This window comes from Thalassophryne amazonica, chromosome 22 (assembly GCF_902500255.1).
Source record: "Thalassophryne amazonica chromosome 22, fThaAma1.1, whole genome shotgun sequence".
Classification (NCBI taxonomy): domain Eukaryota; kingdom Metazoa; phylum Chordata; class Actinopteri; order Batrachoidiformes; family Batrachoididae; genus Thalassophryne; species Thalassophryne amazonica.
In genome coordinates, this window is record NC_047124.1 from 196,663 (window position 1) to 216,089 (window position 19,427).

The 19,427-nt window shown below is 45.3% G+C and overlaps 1 protein-coding gene across 1 annotated transcript in view; it reads right to left on the reverse strand.

Moving 5' to 3' along the window:
- The window catches only part of abcc9 (ATP-binding cassette, sub-family C (CFTR/MRP), member 9), a 268,703-nt gene that overhangs the window by 121,180 nt on the left and 128,096 nt on the right, over positions 1-19,427 (reverse strand). Inside the window, 2 exon segments of the mRNA XM_034163302.1 lie at positions 5,005-5,235; positions 5,838-5,911. Coding sequence (XP_034019193.1) covers positions 5,005-5,235; positions 5,838-5,911 — 305 coding nt within the window.

Below are 19,427 nucleotides of genomic sequence, written 5' to 3' on the forward strand. Positions count from 1 at the left end.
CACTCACTCCAAACTCTCTCTCTCTGCTGCTCGATTACCATTGCCGGATGCATATTTCACCAGTCGCAACTTGTAATCTGCAGAGTATGTTTTTCTTTTTGGTGGCATTTTTTTCTGGCCTTCTCCGTTGTCTTGTTAAGTTATCAGTAATGTCGAAATTTTAATTTTTCTATGGTAGTCAGAAGTCGCAGGAACAGTCACACAAGCCTTGAGTGCCCTCTCATGAGCTGCATTTTACCTACAGATATGTTTGTATTTTGCGGACCACACTGCGAGCCGAACCATGCAGCACCTACCTGCACAGCTCATGACAGACCTGTGGTGTCGAAGCCAGCTCCTTCCAAGTGCAGATGCTAATCCTCCGTCGTCACTCACCCATTGCTCCCACGCAGCTCTCAGCATCAACTCTGCTCACACTGATATCCAAGGGTTGAAGCTGTTTTGTTAGCCCTCCCAGAATAAGCACCGTGTTCGTCTGCTTCACACACTGTTTCACAATCATTGTCTGGGTGAAGTGAGGAATACGCATCCATTGTTCTGTTCTCTGATTGGTTATCGTGACCAGCGTAACCTATAGGACGGCTGCCATACTACAGTGCCCATGATGCATTGCATTTCCATTTCCGGTGGCCATTTTAAAACATAGAGCAACTCTGTCACGTAAATTGTTTTATTACGGTAAATTAATTGAGAATCTACCGGTATATTTTTCATTTATAAGTCGCACTGGAGTATAGGTCGCACTCCCTGCCAAAACATGTAAAAAAGTGCGACTTATAGTCCGGAAAATACGGTATATGGATTTCATTCATATGTTTTTACGTCAGACATGCTTGAACCCTCGTGCGCATGCGTGAGTTTTTCCACGCCTGTCGGTGACGTCATTCGCCTGTGAGCACTCCTTGTGGGAGGAGTCGTCCAGCCCCTCGTCGGAATTCCTTTGTCTGAGAAGTTGCTGAGAGACTGGCGCTTGTTTGATCAAAATTTTTTCTAAACCTGTGAGACACATCGAAGTGGACACGGTTCGAAAAATTAAGCTGGTTTTCAGTGAAAATTTTAACGGCTGATGAGAGATTTTGAGGTGATACTGTCGCTTTAAGGACTTCCCACGGAGCGAGACGTCGTGCAGCACTCCCAGGCGCCATCGTCAGCCTGTTTCAAGCTGAAAACCTCCACATTTCAGGCTCTATTGATCCAGGACGTCGTGAGAGAACAGAGAAGTTTCAGAAGAAGTCAGTTTCAGCATTTTATCCAGATATTCCACTGTTAAAGGAGATTTTTTAATGAAAGACGTGCGGGCGGATTGCAGCGTCGGCTCGCAGCCGCCGCGATACTCCGCCACAGGAAAAACACCTCCGTTGGAAGCCTTAAGGACAAGTTGGAACATGTCCAGCTGTTAAACAATTTCTCATATACTCACTCCACTGAAAGCCATCAAAAGCCGCCTGGATTTTACAAATGGTTATCAACACGGAGGTGTTTTTTCCTGTGGCGGAGCGTCGCGGCGGCTGCGAGCCGACGCTGCAATCCGTCCGCACGTCTTTCATTAAAAAAATCTCCTTTAACAGTGGAATATCCGGATAAAATGCTGAAACCGACTTCTTCTGAAACTTCTCTGTTCTCTCACGACGTCCTGGATCAATAGAGCCTGAAATGTGGAGGTTTTCAGCTTGAAACAGGCTGACGACGGTGCCTGGGTGCGCTGCGCGATGTCCCGCTTTGTGGGAAGTCCTTAAAGCGACAGTATCACCTCAAAATCTCTCATCAGCCGTTAAAATTTTCACCGAAAACCAGCTTAATTTTTCGAACCGTGTCCACTTTGATGTGTCTCACAGGTTTAGAAAAAATTTTGATCAAACAAAGCGCCAGTCTCTCAGCAACTTCTCAGACAAAGGAATTCCGACGAGGGGCTGGACGACTCCTCCCACAAGGAGTGCTCACAGGCGAATGACGTCACCGACAGGCATGGAAAAACTCACGCATGCGCACGAGGGTTCAAGCATGTCTGACGTAAAAACATATGAATGAAATCCATATAGTTTTTGAAAAAAATAAAAAGGACCTATACTTTATTGACAGCCCTCGTACATCAGCAAGCTTCAATGTGCTCTTAACTTATAAAAAAAATGTTTTTTTAATACGATGGGCATACGCTGGCTAAATCAGGTGTGACAGGGCCTTTACAAACAGTTTTTTACTTCAATATTAATTTGTGATTACTGTACATTTTGAAGTTAAAAAATGTTTCTTAAATTAGAATACTTGTAATTAAAATAGTTTTAAGTAAAAAAATGATTCTTTACCTAAGATTCTTTACCTAACCCTAACCCTAAATCTCTGATGTTCATCAGTAAATTAAAACCATAACTTATCTGTTATCTTGTTTCAGGTGAGATGATTTCTTGATCAAGATAATAATGAACCTTGGACAGTTATTTTTTAGACAAAAGAGCATCAAAAGTAATGTGTACATTTTAAAGGAAAAGAAAACCCACTGATAATTTACAATTGGGCAGGTAGATTTGATATTGAGAGCCCATAATGTGATTGGGACTCCGACGAGGGCGGTCGCATCTCCTCCACTCTCCTCTATCTCTGCTCCAACCTTCAAAGTCCCTACTTCACCAGGCTGTGTATTCTTCAAACTATATTGGAATAATCATGGAATTGATCAGTTGGTCTCTGAACGCTATTGACACCATTTTTTCTACAAGAAGATCAGGGCCGGGGGACCCTGCGTTCCCGGATGGAACTTACTCTGCTGGCTATGTTCTCAATGCCTGGGAGACTTGGCAGGTCGCATGCTTTCCGCCTTTCTCTGTGGAGGACATCGAGGATTTATTCATATTTGGTTTCATAGTAGGAGGGCTGGTACTTATGGCTTATGTGCTGCCCTGACCTACCGGAAGACTGGCAAGCAGGCGGCCATGCCGGCTGCTATAACAGCGATGTGTGACATCACAAGGGCACAGAGGTTCACCACTCTGCCAGTGTGGCTCTTCAGTATAGAAGGGGCAAAGCACGTAGCGGCAATCAACATCCCAGATTGGTATCAGGTTCCGTACAGACGTAATTCAAAGACTGGAATTTCACGATCCAACCTGAGGGATTTTCCGGTACTGCAGAGAAACCACGTCTGTGAAACCCCTCTCGTGTTGCCTGCTGCTCTCTGCTGAACGGAGGAAAGGAGGGGGAGGTTTCTGCGCTGAAGGAGAGCTGTTTCTTCTGTGCATGAGGTGAATTTTAATCCACCGGTAATGACAAATTTCCCCCCGGCTCTCAGGTTGAAATGGTCTGTGCCACAGAGCATGGATTTTCTGAAAAATGAACTGAATGGTTGCTGAAATTCGGCCACTTCAACTTCCCGACACTGTGATGTGAAACACTTGCACAGCAGTTCAGAGTGCAGCTGAGGAGGCCAGCCGAACAGAGATTCACTTTCTTTTCGCTGAATGGGGAAACTACCAAAATCCTTCAGTGTTTACCCAGACTTACTCCTGTGAGCGCTGCTGATAATACATTTAAAAATTTAGTTTATTTTACAGCTGAAAGGCTTTGTGTTTGCTCAGCAAGAAAACTGCATGTAAGGGAAGAGAGAGAGCGAGGAAGAGAGCAAGAGAGAGAGAGGGAAAGGACTCTTGTTGAGTGTCACCATAGATTTCTGTGCCCATGCCACATCACAGCAGTGCCGCAAGCAATCCAGGGTGTTTTTTTTCTGATTGGTTAAAATTCTGTCAATGGCAGCATTTATGAAATCATCAATTCTGCTTAAATGCAGATTATCGGTGGAGGATATTTCAGTTGTAAGAGCTCCCTATTTCATTGATATGCATCAATCACTAGTTTATAGTACTTTTCTTCCCAGCTGTATTTTATCAGTGGGTTTTTCTTTTCCTTTAAGTCTGGTAGATTAATTCATTCATGTCTGCATTTCAACCAGGACAAAAAAGGACACTGTAAATAAAAATAAATATGATAAACACAACAGGAGATGATGGAACAACAACTTCAGTGTGTCTGTGAATTAGGATTTCTCAATGTGACAAACTTCATGATGAAATCAGTTTTTAATTTAGTCATTTCAACATTTAATTACATCATCATTGACTATGTAATTGCTTGTAATGTTGTAATCAGGACAGAGTAATTACAAAAATCACTATTCTAGTGTTTGTGAATGTTTTGAAATTCTGCATGATAGAGGCACGATAGAGGTTCTTCTTTGACTGTTGGAATTTTATTACCTCCAATATTGATATGGAAGTGGATTGTATCCCCCTACGCTCAGTAATTATTTACAAAATATGGAAGCGGATTGTATCCCCCTAGGCTCAGTAATTATTTACAAAATATGGAAGCGGATTGTATCCCCCTACGCTCAGTAATTATTTACAAAATATGGAAGCGGATTGTATCCCCCCTATGCTAAGTAATTATTACCAAATTTGCGCAGATAAACTTACAATCATGAATACTTTGTGTTGCTGACTGGGACATAAAAAAAGAAAACAAAACAGAAAAGCCCCCTACTCTGTGATACAACCAGCGTAGGGAGGGCTTTCTGTTTTTTGTTGCTCAAATCACATGTAGGGGATACAAATCACAGCGTAGGGGTCTCCTACGTTCAACTGCACTGGTGAGAACCCTGAAAGAAGCAAATCAAAAGGAGATCGGTCGCTTAAATAATGTTGGATTTCATAATCACTCACTCACTCATCTTCAACCGCCTACTCCAATCAAGGGTCATGGGGGCTGGAGCCTATCCCAGCAGTCATAATGAGGCAGGGTACACCCTGGACAGGATGCCAGTCTGTTGCAGGGACACATACAGACAAACAAACACATTGACACCTACGGACAATTTAAAGTTTCTAATCCACCTAACCTGCATATCTTTGGATGTTGGAGGAAGCCAGATCACCCGGAGGGAACCTGGATTTCATAATCAAATTATCCAATTAAATTTTTAAATAAACATTTGAAAAAACTTCAGTCACATTGTACCTCAGCCCCCTGAGTACAAAGGGGTGGCGATGTTGCGCTGACGCTTTTACTGTCAGACAAACCAGTTCCATTAGAAGCCTCCACCCATGGCGCTGCTGTCTTATTTTTAGGCGAGGTCCACACAGCCAACCAGTAGTCAATGGCAACGATTACACAATGTTTGAGGAGTTTGGATGACACCATGAGGAAGACCATGAAGAAGCCACCAGAAGATAGGTAACACCAGCACACCTGTGGAAGTAACGGAACAAACATTACAGACACTGCATCGTTATGTAAATGGACTCTGGGGTTTGATTTGTTCATGATGGGTTAGGTAATATTATTGTGCGAGACTGCTGCAGTAAATTTTGATGTTTTAAATTAACACAGCAGCAAGTGTCATATAGTCACATTCAAAACAACTGCTATAGTGTAAAAAGTACTCTATTACAGGGTAAAAACTACAAAGAGTGTGAAAGCTAGGCGTGTTAAATCAAGCTGGAGTTAATTTACATTTTGAATTGGACCATGTGCACTTGCTGCAGTGATAATTTAACTCTGAAAAATTTGCTGTGAAACTCTGAGCCACTGCTTACATCTGATATTGAGACATAGAAAAAAATGTGGTCTGACTTTGGCTTCTAAGAACAGTAATCAGTTAAATTCCTACAAAAAGTGATTGATAAATTTGGTTAATAACACACAGTCACACTGCAACACAGAGTGTAAAATTTCACTTTCTTCCTCAATTTGAAGAACACAGTTGTTTCCATAGTTTTTTTCATTAAGCCCCCCCCACCCCGACAACTGGAAAAGATAGTCACAAATGTGCAGTTACATAAATACTTCACCTTCCATGGGATCTTTGATCGTCTATTAGTGGTGGTGGACAAGCCGTCATCATCTTCCTCCTCCTCTTCTTCTTCTGATGGGATAGATGTGAGATTATCAAGAAACACGAACAACAATGAAAATACTCCACCACCGAATAAAAGCAATCTTTTCATCTATGCACCTAAAATGATCTGAACACATTTTCTCAAAATTTATGTTTCATTTTTACCCGAGGCCATCAAAACATGGCTATCTGTGAGGGCTTTGTGTCCATCCATCAGTCTGTCCATCCATGTTCAGCATAAGCCCAGTCCTATTACTGCCGGTCTTCAAATTCCCAGGAACATTCTTTGGACACGGACTTTGGACAAGCTCAAAGAAGCCTAACCTTATGGTCCGGTCCCACTGGGGAGTGGATTAATTGCGCATGAACTGAGTATACAAATTCCGGGCGTTCATTGTCGTCTGCAACAAAATTGGCCACCAATGACAAATTTCTCAGTATCAATTACGGATATATTAATAATGTATAGCAAATATATAACGAATAATCACGGATGTATAACGCATGTATTGAGGAAACGGATCGGACACATTGCGATTATCATGGAAGTATTACGGATGTATTGCGAATGCACTGCGCACGTGTTGCGGAAACAGCGGTTGTATTGCCTATGCGCGGCATCTGCATTGCAATCATAAAAGAAGCGCACTTGGGCCACTATTCACACCAACACCACAGCGACATGTCTACACGACTGACATCAAAGAAGCAGGGGAGGAAGAGGCAGAAGGCTGCTGGTGATGCAGAAGAGAGGGCTCCATCTCCCACCCCACCTCCTCTAGCAACAGATAGGGCCAGGTCTGCCACCCCACCCCCTGAAGCCGCTGCTGTCGATGAGGTCCTGTAAGTCGTGTTGTGAAGGTGTCGTAACACGGACCCACAACAGGGGGCGCAAATGAACGGACAATGGATAAGAAAAGGAGTAACAATTTAATGTTGTGAAGGCACACAACGGAATACAGACAGAAAAATAGTGGATGCCAATTGTACACAAGAGGACTGTGGGCAGGCTCGAAGATAGGAGACCTCTGATGATCGAAGAGCCGGGGCCCACACCGCTTCCACTACCAACGGCCTGAAGAACACCGGAGCCGCCAAGTCCTGAGTCCCCAGGTGGTCTCTGTCCTCCGTTGCCGGCCCTGGTACTGCTGGCAGACAAGAAACAGATGACGGTGAGTGTGAGTCCTCACACCCAGCAACCTTTACACACAATTCCTCCGGGAGGGAAAACCTCCACCTCCAGATACGTTATCACTCGTGCAGCTCCTGTTTGTCCCTCTTCTGGATGGAGTGAGAGACGAAGACCGTCGTCTTCTCACTATCCGCCAATCCAATCTCCAACAGACTTTACAGGTATACGGCTGCACACAGAACACAATTTGAAAAACACTCAGAGAATACAGCAGAGAAGATTACCTCTAGTGGTAGATGATTTCTCGGCGAGGAGGTGGAGTTGTAATCCGCTTCTTATGTGGTGGTTGATGAGAGACAGCTGGTGTGGTTGACAAGTGACAGCTGTCACTTCCAATGGCTCCAGCGCCCTCTCATGCTTGAAGCCCGCACTCCAAGCAGGGCGCCGACTGGTGGTGGTGGGCCAGCAGTACCTCCTCTTCAGCGGCCCACACAACAGGACCCCCCCCTCAACGGGCGCCTCCTGGCGCCCGACCAGGCTTGTCCGGGTGTCGGCGGTAGAAATCGACCAGGAGGGCCGGGTCCAGGATGAACCTCCTCTTCACCCAGGAGCGTTCTTCGGGTCCGTACCCCTCCCAGTCCACCAAGTACTGAAAACCCCGGCCCATCCGACGGACGTCCAGGAGCCGACGAACAGTCCATGCCGGCTCCCCGTCGATGATTCGGGCAGGAGGTGGCTCGGGTCCAGGGGTGCAGAGTGGTGAGGCGTGGTATGGCTTGAGTCTAGAGACATGAAAAACTGGGTGGATCCGCAGTGAAGCTGGGAGTGTCAGCTTCACTGCGGCCGGACTGAGGATCTTGGTGATGGGGAATGGTCTAATGAAACGGTCCTTCAGTTTCTGGGATGTCACTTGGAGCGGGATGTCCTTAGTGGATAACCACACCTCCTGCCCGCAACAGGGCAGAATGGGCGGTCCGCCACACCCGGCGGCACCTCCGCAGGTGGGCCTGGACCGAGGGTACCCCGACCTCTCCCTCCACAAGTGGGAACAAAGGGGGCTGGTAGCCCAGACATGCTTCAAAAGGGGAGAGGCCGGTGGCAGATGACACTTGGCTGTTGTGAGCGTACTCGATCCAGGCCAGATGGTTACTCCAGGCCGCCGGATGCGCGGAGGTTACACAGTGAAGGGTCTGTTCTAAGTCCTGGTTCGCCCACTCTGCCTGGCCGTTCGTCTGTGGGTGATACCCGGACGAGAGACGTACGGTGGCCCCCAGCTCCTTACAAAAACTCCTCCAGACCTGCGAGGAGAACTGGGGACCACGATCCGAGACGATGTCCGACGGTATCTCATGCAGACGCACGACGTGGTGGACCAGGAGGTCTGCTGTCTCCTGGGCCGTTGGGAGCTTCAGGAGGGCCACGAAGTGGGCCGCCTTGGAGAACCGGTCCACTATCGTCAGTATGGCGGTGTTGCCCTGGGACGGCGGGAGGCCCGTGACGAAGTCCAGGCCGATGTGGGACCAGGGGCGATGAGGCACAGGCAGGGGTTGGAGGAGACCCCTGGTCTTGTGATGGTCCGCCTTGCCCCTGGCACAGGTGGTACAGGCCTGGACGTAGTCCCGGACGTCGGCTTCCAGTGACGCCCACCAGAAGCGCTGCTGGACTACTGCCACGGTCCTACGCACTCCGGGATGACAGGAGAACTTGGATCCGTGGCAGAAGTCCAAGACGGCAGCCCTAGCCTCTGGTGGGACGTAAAGTTTGTTCTTCGGACCATCTCCCGGGTCCGGGTTCCTTGCCAGGGCCTCCCGGATGGTTTCCTCCACGTCCCAGGTGAGGGTGGCCACGACAGTGGACTCGGGAAGGATGGTTTCGATGGGGTCCGACAACTCAGCCTTGGCCTCCTCTTTGTGCACCCGGGACAGTGCATCGGACCGTTGATTCCTAGTCCCGGGGCGGTAGGTGATCCGGAAGTTAAAGCGTCCGAAGAACAGGGACCAGCGGGCTTGCCTGGGGTTCAGCCGCTTGGCGGTCCGGATGTACTCCAGGTTCCGGTGGTCCGTGAAAACCGTGAAAGGCTCCGCAGCTCCCTCCAACAGGTGTCTCCACTCTTCCAGAGCCTCCTTCACCGCGAGGAGTTCCCGATTGCCCACGTCATAATTCCGCTCAGCGGGGGTCAACCTGCGGGAAAAGTAGGCACAAGGATGGAGAACCTTATCGGACTCCCGCTCTGGGACAGCACGGCTCCTATCCCTGAGTCTGAGGTGTCCACCTCCACTACAAACTGGCGAGTAGGATCAGGTTGCACCAGAACTGGCGCAGACAAAAACCGACGTTTCAACTCCCTAAACGCGGCCTCGCACCGGTCCGACCAGGTGAAGGGGACCTTAGTGGAGGTCAGGGCAGTCAGGGGGCTAACAACCTGACTGTAACCCTTAATGAACCTCCTGTAGAAGTTTGCAAAGCCGAGGAACTGTTGCAGCTTCCTACGGCTTTTTGGTTGGGGCCAATCCCTCACCGCCGCAACCTTGGCCGGATCCGGGGCGACGGAGTTGGAGGAGATGATAAACCCCAGGAAGGACAAAGAAGTGCGGTGAAACTCACACTTCTCGCCCTTCACAAACAACCGGTTTTCTAACAACCGCTGTAGGACCTGACGTACATGCTGGACATGGGTCTCAGGGTCCGGAGAAAAGATGAGTATATCATCCAGATATACGAAGACAAACCGGTGCAGGAAGTCCCGCAAGATGTCGTTAACTAATGCTTGGAACGTCGCGGGCGCGTTGGTGAGACCAAACGGCATGACCAGGTACTCAAAATGACCTAACGGGGTGATAATGCCGTCTTCCATTCGTCTCCCTTCCGGATCCGAACCAGGTGGTACGCATTCCTAAGATCAAGTTTGGTGAATATTTGAGCTCCATGCAGGGGTGTGAACACCGAATCCAAGAGGGGCAATGGGTATCGATTGCGAACCGTGATCTTGTTCAACCCCCTGTAATCGATGCATGGACGGAGTCCGCCGTCTTTCTTACCCACAAAAAAGAAGCCCGCACCCATCGGGGAGGTGGAGTTCCGGATCAATCCGGCGGCTAAGGAGTCCTGGATGTAGGTCTCCATTGATTCGCGTTCCGGACGTGAGAGGTTGTACAGTCTACTGGACGGGTACTCAACGTCCGGAATCAAATCAATGGCACAATCGTACGGTCGGTGCGGGGGAAGAGTGAGTGCCAGATCTTTGCTGAAAACATCAGCCAGATCAATCAATCAATCAATCAACTTTTTTCTTATATAGCGCCAAATCACAACAAACAGTTGCCCCAAGGCGCTCAGATCATGGTACTCCTCAGGCACCGCCGTCAGATTGGGAGGGACTTTAACCTCCTCCTTAGCCGTGATCCCGGGTGGAACCGAGGATCCTAAACACTCCCGGTGGCAGGCTTCGCTCCACTGCGCCACTACCCCAGACGGCCAATTGATCCGGGGATTGTGTTTCACCATCCAAGGAAAACCCAAAATCACTCGGGAGGTAGAAGGTGTTACGTAAAACACGATCTCCTCCCTGTGATTCCCAGACACAACCAGAGTCACGGGCTGTGTCCGGTGTGTGATTAACGGGAGTAGAGTGCCATCTAGTGCCCATACCTTCAAAGGCGAAGGCAGAGCCACTAGAGGGAGCCCTACTTCCTTTGCCCATCTGCTATCCAACAGATTCCCTTCGGACCCCGTGTCCACCAGTGCTGGGGCGTGAAGGGTTAAATCCCCACTCAGGATTATCACTGGGATTCGTGCTGATCTGCGGGGTCTCCCCGTGTACATGTTATGGCCCACCCTTGGCCCAGCTTCTAAGGACGGGCGTTGGTGTTTGACCGTTTGGGGCAGTCTTTTAACATGTGCTCACATGAGCCACAGTAAAAACACTCCCCGCGGGCCAGCCTCCTTTGTCTGACATCAGATCTCACTTTGGCCCTGCTCGTGTCCATAGCTTCGTCAGCAGGGGGAGCTGTTGCCACACGGAGCCCTCTGGCAATGGAACGTGGGGACGACGTCACCCCTTCGGACCCGGAAGAGAGAGGGATGGCTTGTGCCCGGCCACGCCCCCCGGCCTGCTCCCGACGGTGTTCATTTAAGCGGTTGTCTAAGCGTATAACCAGATTGACAAGCCCGTCGAAATCCTGCGGTTCGTCCTTAGCCAGTAAATGCTCCTTCAGTACTGGAGACAGTCCGCTTATGAAGGCAGCGCAGAGCGCAACGTCATTCCAGCCAGACCTCGCAGCCGCGATGCGGAAGTCGACAGCGTAATCAGCTGCGCTCCGACGCCCCTGTCTCATTAACAGCAGCACGGTCGAGGCGGTCTCGCCTCTGTTGGGATGATCAAACACTTGTTTGAATTCCCGTATAAACCCAGCGTATGATGTCAGAAGCCATGAATCCTGTTCCCAGAGCGCTGTAGCCCAAGCGCGTGCCTCACCTCGAAGCAGATTAATTACATAAGCCACCCGGGTGGCGTCTGATGCGTACATAACCGGACGCTGTGCAAAAACGAGCGAACACTGCATTAGGAAGTCTGCGCACGTTTCAACACAGCCTCCGTACGGTTCGGGAGGGCTTATGTAAGCTTCAGGGGACGGTGGGGGGGGTTGTTGAACGGCCAGTGGAACGTCTGTATTAGGCCCCGGGCCAGCAGGAGGAGACACTGCAGCGACGCTCGACTCGCGTGCTTCCACTCTGGCGGTGAGAGCCTCCATCCTCCGATTGAGGATTGCATTTTGCTCGGTTACCAGATGTAACTGAGCAGTGAAAGCGGTAAGGATTTGCTGCAGATCACTTACCACGCCTCCTGCTGACGCCTGCGCTCCTTGTTCTCCCATTGGCTGTTCAAGCTGTGGTTGACGCCCCTCGGGATCCATGACGAAGGGCCGAGAAATCCTGTTGTGAAGGTGTCGTAACACGGACCCACAACAGGGGGCGCAAATGAACGGACAATGGATAAGAAAAGGAGTAACAATTTAATGTTGTGAAGGCACACAACGGAATACAGACAGAAAAATAGTGGATGCCAATTGTACACAAGAGGACTGTGGGCAGGCTCGAAGATAGGAGACCTCTGATGATCGAAGAGCGGGGCCCACACCGCTTCCACCACCAACGGCCTGAAGAACACCGGAGCTGCCAAGTCCTGAGTCCCCAGGTGGTCTCTGTCCTCCGTTGTCGGCCCTGGTACTGCTGGCAGACAAGAAACAGATGACGGTGAGTGTGAGTCCTCACACCCAGCAACCTTTACACACAATTCCTCCGGGAGGGAAAACCTCCACCTCCAGATACGTTATCACTCGTGCAGCTCCTGTTTGTCCCTCTTCTGGATGGAGTGAGAGACGAAGACCGTCGTCTTCTCACTATCCGCCAATCCAATCTCCAACAGACTTTACAGGTATACGGCTGCACACAGAACACAATTTGAAAAACACTCAGAGAATACAGCAGAGAAGATTACCTCTAGTGGTAGATGATTTCTCGGCGAGGAGGTGGAGTTGTAATCCGCTTCTTATGTGGTGGTTGATGAGAGACAGCTGGTGTGGTTGACAAGTGACAGCTGTCACTTCCAATGGCTCCGGCGCCCTCTCATGCTTGAAGCCCGCACTCCAAGCAGGGCGCCGACTGGTGGTGGTGGGCCAGCAGTACCTCCTCTTCAGTGGCCCACACAACAAGTCGTTCCTGGACTTGGACAAGTTGATTGATATGTTGTTGAATGGCAGCAACTCTCACACTACGTCTTTGGGGATCCATAACTACATCTGTACTTCTCCACAGCTGTACTGGCAATGACTGGCAAATATGTCGATTTCCGCCACATTTATATAGTACTTTGGGTTTACGTGAAGTGTTTGTTATGCATTTGCAAATTGTTCGCAAATCAGATGCAAAGCAGACGTAATACAAATGCTTTATTCGTGGCCAATCTGTATGCATTCGCTAAAATTACTTTTAGCTCTTGGTGTGGACATGATAGGCACGCTATATATCCATTTTACACACTGTCCCAGTCCGCTGCTAAGCCGCAAAACCCGTCAGTTGCGGATATCAGCAGATAACAGCGGATAAACAGCGCATAGATTATGTATTGCGTATGTAAGGCGGATATCAATCGCAACCAAAATTGAGTGCAGCTCAAAAATCCTGGCAATGGAAAAACGTGCCTCTGCGGATAATTGCCGATGTGTGCAGGTGTCAGCCGACTCATGCAAGCATGTTTCAAGAATATTGCGGATGTTTAACGAATAGAAACCAATTTTGTGCACAATTCATACGCAAATCTTCCTAAACGCCAGTGGGACCGGGCCTTTAACCTATTTTAAGAGGTTAAAGTTAAGTCACATTCTGTTCCTATTTTTATGCTATGAATCACGCAAATCCATTTTTTACACCTCACAGACGTTAGTGTGGTGATGTCATTGGCTGGTCTAGCTAGCTGCTAACTCTGCTTCATTTCTTTGTAAATATAACGTCTTTGTCATATATTACGTAAAAGCTAGCAACAAATAAACACTTCTAAAACTTAAAATGCTGTTTTTGTAACATAATTACCTTTGGAATGATGTACAAAACATCTTGTAGATGTCGGCGTGCACATGCATCACACAGGGTCAAAGCTAACATCTGGTCTTTTAAGAAGTTCATATATACGCACATGCACGCCCTCCTGCAGATGCTGTTAAAACAGGCCCGGATCCAGACTGGTTTGGACCGATGCAGTTGCATTGGTCACATTTTTTTTACGCATCGTTCGTCATCGGTAGAAAAAAAAAAAATCTCGAACAATCCCGAATGGTGCCGAACGTGTCCCCGCGGTGAACACAGCTTTTGATTTGATCCCACAATGCACCACGCAGGTGTACACAGGAAAATTCAAACTGGATCAAACAAACATAGTGTCAGTCCAGTCGAGTCGATGACCATGGCATCCAAGAAAAAAGTTGTGCAAGGAAAATTGGGCGCTTATTTCAGCAAGAAATGGTGAGTGGTTTATAAATAGTTTTCAGACAATAGTGTGTTTGAAAGGCATTCTAGGATGACTGAAATTACATTTTCGGTGGTTTTCCGACCGTACATGTCAACCTATACAGTCTGTCCGTAAATTATATGGATTTTTCTGAGTTTCAGAGTCGTACGGATGTACAAATAAAGTCGGATATTCAAGGTTCGGTCTGCAGCGGGTCTGTAATCAACCATTCCTGCAGCGCAACTCCACTTTGAAGCATGAACCATTGAAGCAATGCTTCGATCCACTAGCTTGTTGGTTCTTTGATTCACTGCTCTTCAGAAGTGGTAAGTCTGCTTCTTAACCCCTCTCAAAGCCATTAAAATACCGTGAGTCACTTTTGTGTGGCTTAAAGTCACTAACAGGGACTCTTGTCTTGTTGCAGTCAAAAAACGATTATCGTCCTCTGTTCCATTGGCACAGCTCAAAACGCTGCCCAGCTCTCTGCCGAGACAGAGTCCGGTCGGAATTAATAACTTCAAAATGAATTGCCACTTTAAATAAATGATACCTCTTACAAACGTTGTAATACAGACAAGAAACTACAATCGACTAAAACGTTTTTTCTTCCCAAAATGAGACATGCTGTATTTCTTTACGAATTACGTGCAGCACAGCAGCTACAAGAGCTCAGCTCAGATATATGGAAAGACATTCATGCCAATAATGCCTGTAAGGAAATGCTTGAAGTATAATAAATATATTTAAGAAGTGTGACAGTGTATGTTGCACACGAATAAAAGAATGAAGATTATTGAATAACAAGACGCGTATGATTTTTATTTTATCACTGGGCAAAAATGCATTTGTCAGATTTTCACTCTGGATCCAGCCCTGGTTAAAACATAAATAAAATATTGTTTATGACTGACTGACGTTATTCTGCTAGACCAATATAAACATACAGAGGTGATCAATGATACACTGGTAACACAATAAAGCATAAACACTTATTTCCATTGTGGTCCTTGTGAAATTATCACTTGACAAATAGAGTTGCTTGATTGAACATGTATAAATTGTACATGAGACAATAGGATCTTAACAATGAATGTAAATAAAAAAAATCTATTGTTTATATACATACATAAATAAATAGTTTGCACTGGGATACCAAAGAAACTACTGCAAATTATAAAGAAGACAACACACATATGGCCGAGGGTATTTTCAGTGGTGGGCACACTTCCGATAATCCGATAACAGATGATTATCGAAGATAATGTTTTCAGCATCAGATTATCTTTTTAGATAACTTTAAAAACCATTATTGGACCAATTATCTTCCGATTAATTTTTGTCCGATAACTTTTAAACCGATAAACAAAGCTGAACAGTGACAAGCATTTTTAAAATTAGTTCAGCAACCACCTGTTAAAAGTTTTGGAACAGATGCACAGTTATAACCTTTGCAAACAGAAGAGAACTGCTTGTATAAAAAGCATCTCAATCCTCTGCAGACAAAGGAAAAACAGACCCAAAAAGAAAAAAAAAACATTTCCTTTAACACCATACCGATATGCTGGCAATATGACCCAAGTCATCTAGAGGCACACATTTTTAACTTATGGTTCAAATTTTAACCAAACTAATTTTGGACAAGTTATGTAAAATTACTGTCATGTCTGAAGTTTCATAAAGTAAAAATATCAGATATATGTTTTAGTTTTAAAGTAATGTGCTAATTTCTAAGGTTTTGTGAACACATGCTCTGCCCCGCAGTGCATTTTGGGTAGGATGATGTTGTCACGACAGGACAAATGCATTTCAGACACTCTGTTCAGGCTCCACGGACAACAGCATTAAATTCTAGTGCCTAAAACTCTCTTGAATATATTCTCTGCGTTTATAGACGTTGATTTTTTTAATTGCGTTTGTTAAATTCCACGCATTTTAAATGTGAGCAGACAGGGATTATCTAGAATTTGTTTTGAAGGCCTCTACTGCCATCTAGCATCTACTGGCCAGTAGTGTTCATAGCAGTGTCTGGGGACCAGTAGATGGCAGTGTTCTATTTATTATGTCAGATGATTGTCAAATCAAATTTTTGCTTTGCAAATGGCTTTTTTTTTTACAAATGAAGTTTAAAAACAAAACAACTGCATAATAATAATAATAATAATAATAATAATAATAACATTATTACAAGACAGCTCTGCAGTGTTTGCACAGGCACAGTGCGAACGGTTGGATGCTGCTTGTAGCTTTCAGCAGCAGGATAACCTCACGACGGCCGACCACAATAATATATCAAACAGGTTTGATTCTCATTCGACCATACGATCGGCGATCAGGAGGTGGTCGTCAGATGCTGAAAGCAGCTTGATACTCCATGAACACTACACGATGCAGGAAGCATGATTAATCTGAAACTTGGTCCAAAAAATTCCTGCATGAAAAATCATCTCGCACACTGTAAAGCACGTTTTACAACATCAAATGAATGTTGTAAAGAGAGAATATGGAGAGAATGTGCGCATGTTTGCGCACATTCTCTCCACATGCAAAACATTTTGCGATGACACTTCCATGGCTCCGTAAAAATGCCTGTTTTTACAAATTAAAAAAAAATGGAATATTTTACAAAAGCACATTTAAACACCAACACACGACAGACATCACATTAATGTGTTGGTTTACATAATGACTGACTGAACCAATCGGTGTTTAGGAGAGGCACCTTTACCCAGAATCCTTTGCGATCTGTCTCTTTGTTACAAAACCTCAGAATTAGTGCATTATTCAACATTAAAAGATATATGTTATATTTTAACTTTGTACAAATGACAGAATTCACATTAATGGAGTTATTCTATCGGTATTAATGTTATTTATAAATGAACACCATAACTCAATATGACTTTATTTTCAAGACCTCTGCATGACTGGAGCTTTGTAATTGATAGAGAGCTGGCTTTATGGCTACTTTTAGGGTGCCTCTGTACTGGGAGGGCTGTAATAAACAAGAGCTACCAGCAGGGGCAGACTGTTGAAAGAAAAAAGTGTGGTCTTATTGTTTGGGTTTGTTGTTATTTTTAATATTATTAGAAGCTATTAAATTTGTTTTACTAGTAGTTGTAAATGTGCAAGAGATAATACTGGAATTTATCTGTTATCGGTTATCTGTAACTTCCGATACATTTTTGGGTGGTTTATTGTTTTATCTTTATCGAAGATAACTTTTCAGTTATCTGATTATCTGTTATCGAAGTTCATTTTTTGGTTATCTGTGCCTAGCACTGGGTATTTTAACACTGTATTGTATTTAAACTTTCAGTCATTGCACTGCATGAATTGAGATGGAAAAAGGTAAAACTAAAGTCTACATTGATAAGGACCCCTTCGCACACAGTGCGAATTTGTTCGAATTGCGCATGAAGTGCGCATGAAGCAGGAACCTTGTGCAAAACGTGTAAAATCGTAGCTGCTTCCAATGCCTCGTACACCTGTTGCTACAATTATGTGCACACATCAGCAACTGAAAGACAAAGTGTGCGCTGTGCGAGCCCATCAAACCCTCTCGCGGCAGGTGCCGGTCAAATTCCAGCTGACACACACGAACATCTAACACCGCTCGTTTGGCAGTTAAAAAATATGTTGCCATTCATCACAAAAATAGTCAGGAGACAATCACTGTCGAGCTGGATGTGAAATTTGACTAAGTGCCCCATGACTGTGGAGTTTCAAAAGGCCACACATATGATGCATGTGTATCACACGTGTGTCGCCCCCCCCCCCCCCCCCCCCCCCAGCTTAAACACATCTGGTGTGCTGGGGTTGGGGGGGAGCACACTTGCATAAAATGCTTATACAACCCCTGGCAAAAATTATGGAATCACCGGCCTCGGAGGATGTTCATTCAGTTGTTTAATTTTGTAGAAAAAAAGCAGATCACAGACATGAAACAAAACTAAAGTCATTTCAAATGGCAACTTTCTGGCTTTAAGAAACACTATAAGAAATCAAGAAAACAAATTGTGGCAGTCAGTAACAGTTACTTTTTTAGACCAAGCAGAGGGAAAAAAATATGGACTCACTCAATTCTGAGGAATAAATTATGGAATCACCCTGTAAATTTTCATCCCCAAAACTAACACCTGCATCAAATCAGATCTGCACGTTAGTCTGCATCTAAAAAGGAGTGATCACACCTTGGAGAGCTGTTGCACCAAGTGGACTGACATGAATCATGGCTCCAACACGAGAGATGTCAATTGAAACAAAGGAGAGGATTATTAAACTCTTAAAAGAGGGTAAATCATCACGCAATGTTGCAAAAGATGTTGGTTGTTCACAGTCAGCTGTGTCTAAACTCTGGACCAAATACAAACAACATGGGAAGGTTGTTAAAGGCAAACATACTGGTAGACCAAGGAAGACATCAAAGCGTCAAGACAGAAAACTTAAAGCAAGATGGCTGTCATTACATCATCAATAAATGCACAAGTTTACGTTGATATTTTGGACACTTTTCTTATCCCATCAATTGAAAGGATGTTTGGGGATGATGAAATCATTTTTCTTTTTTTCTTTTTTTTAATTTATTTTTTTTAAAGTTTAACGAAATATTTTTACAGAGATACACACACACAAAGACATTTTAGAACATAGAGCAAAGAACATGCAGGGGTGTACTTAAAAAAAACAACATTCAATTAAAAATGAGTATACAGAGTGTCATACAAATTCAGGATGCCTGGCAGAAATGTAACTCCTCCATTTGCTCCAAACCTCTTTGAATTTGTCCGATTGTAATCTCCTGGAAAATGTAATTCGTTCCATTGTGAATAGTCCGTAAACAATCCTGTGCCAGTCCTCTAAAGATGGAGCGTGGGAGCTCATCCACTTTTTGGTGATTGCTTTACGGGCTGCCGTACTTCACATGCCATATAGACATCTGGTTTCTTTGTCTGTGTCCACTGAATGTAAAAGTCCAAAAAGAAGTTTGTCCCAATTAAAAGGGAACTTCAGACCCAGAATTTTTTCCATTTCAGAATGAATACAAATCCAAAAGCTATTGACCAGTGGACATGACCAAAACAAATGGAAGTGTTTTGCACTTTGGGCTCCGCAGTTTCTCCAACAATTGGAGGAGCTTGAATGATATTTGGTTTGTGCTGGAGTGATAAAATATCTACACAAGCTTTTCCAACCAAAACATCTCCAAACATTAGAGCTGGATATTTTCCATTAAAATGCACAATATTTAGACCAAGTAACATCAGAAATCACCACCTTTGATTCCCTTTCCCATTTTTGTTTAATATATGATGTATTTAAATCCTTGGCTGCCTGTATGTCCTTATATAATTTTGAGATTAGTTTAAAATTTGAGTCTGTGCAATATGCCTTAATAAAAATTCTAAGTA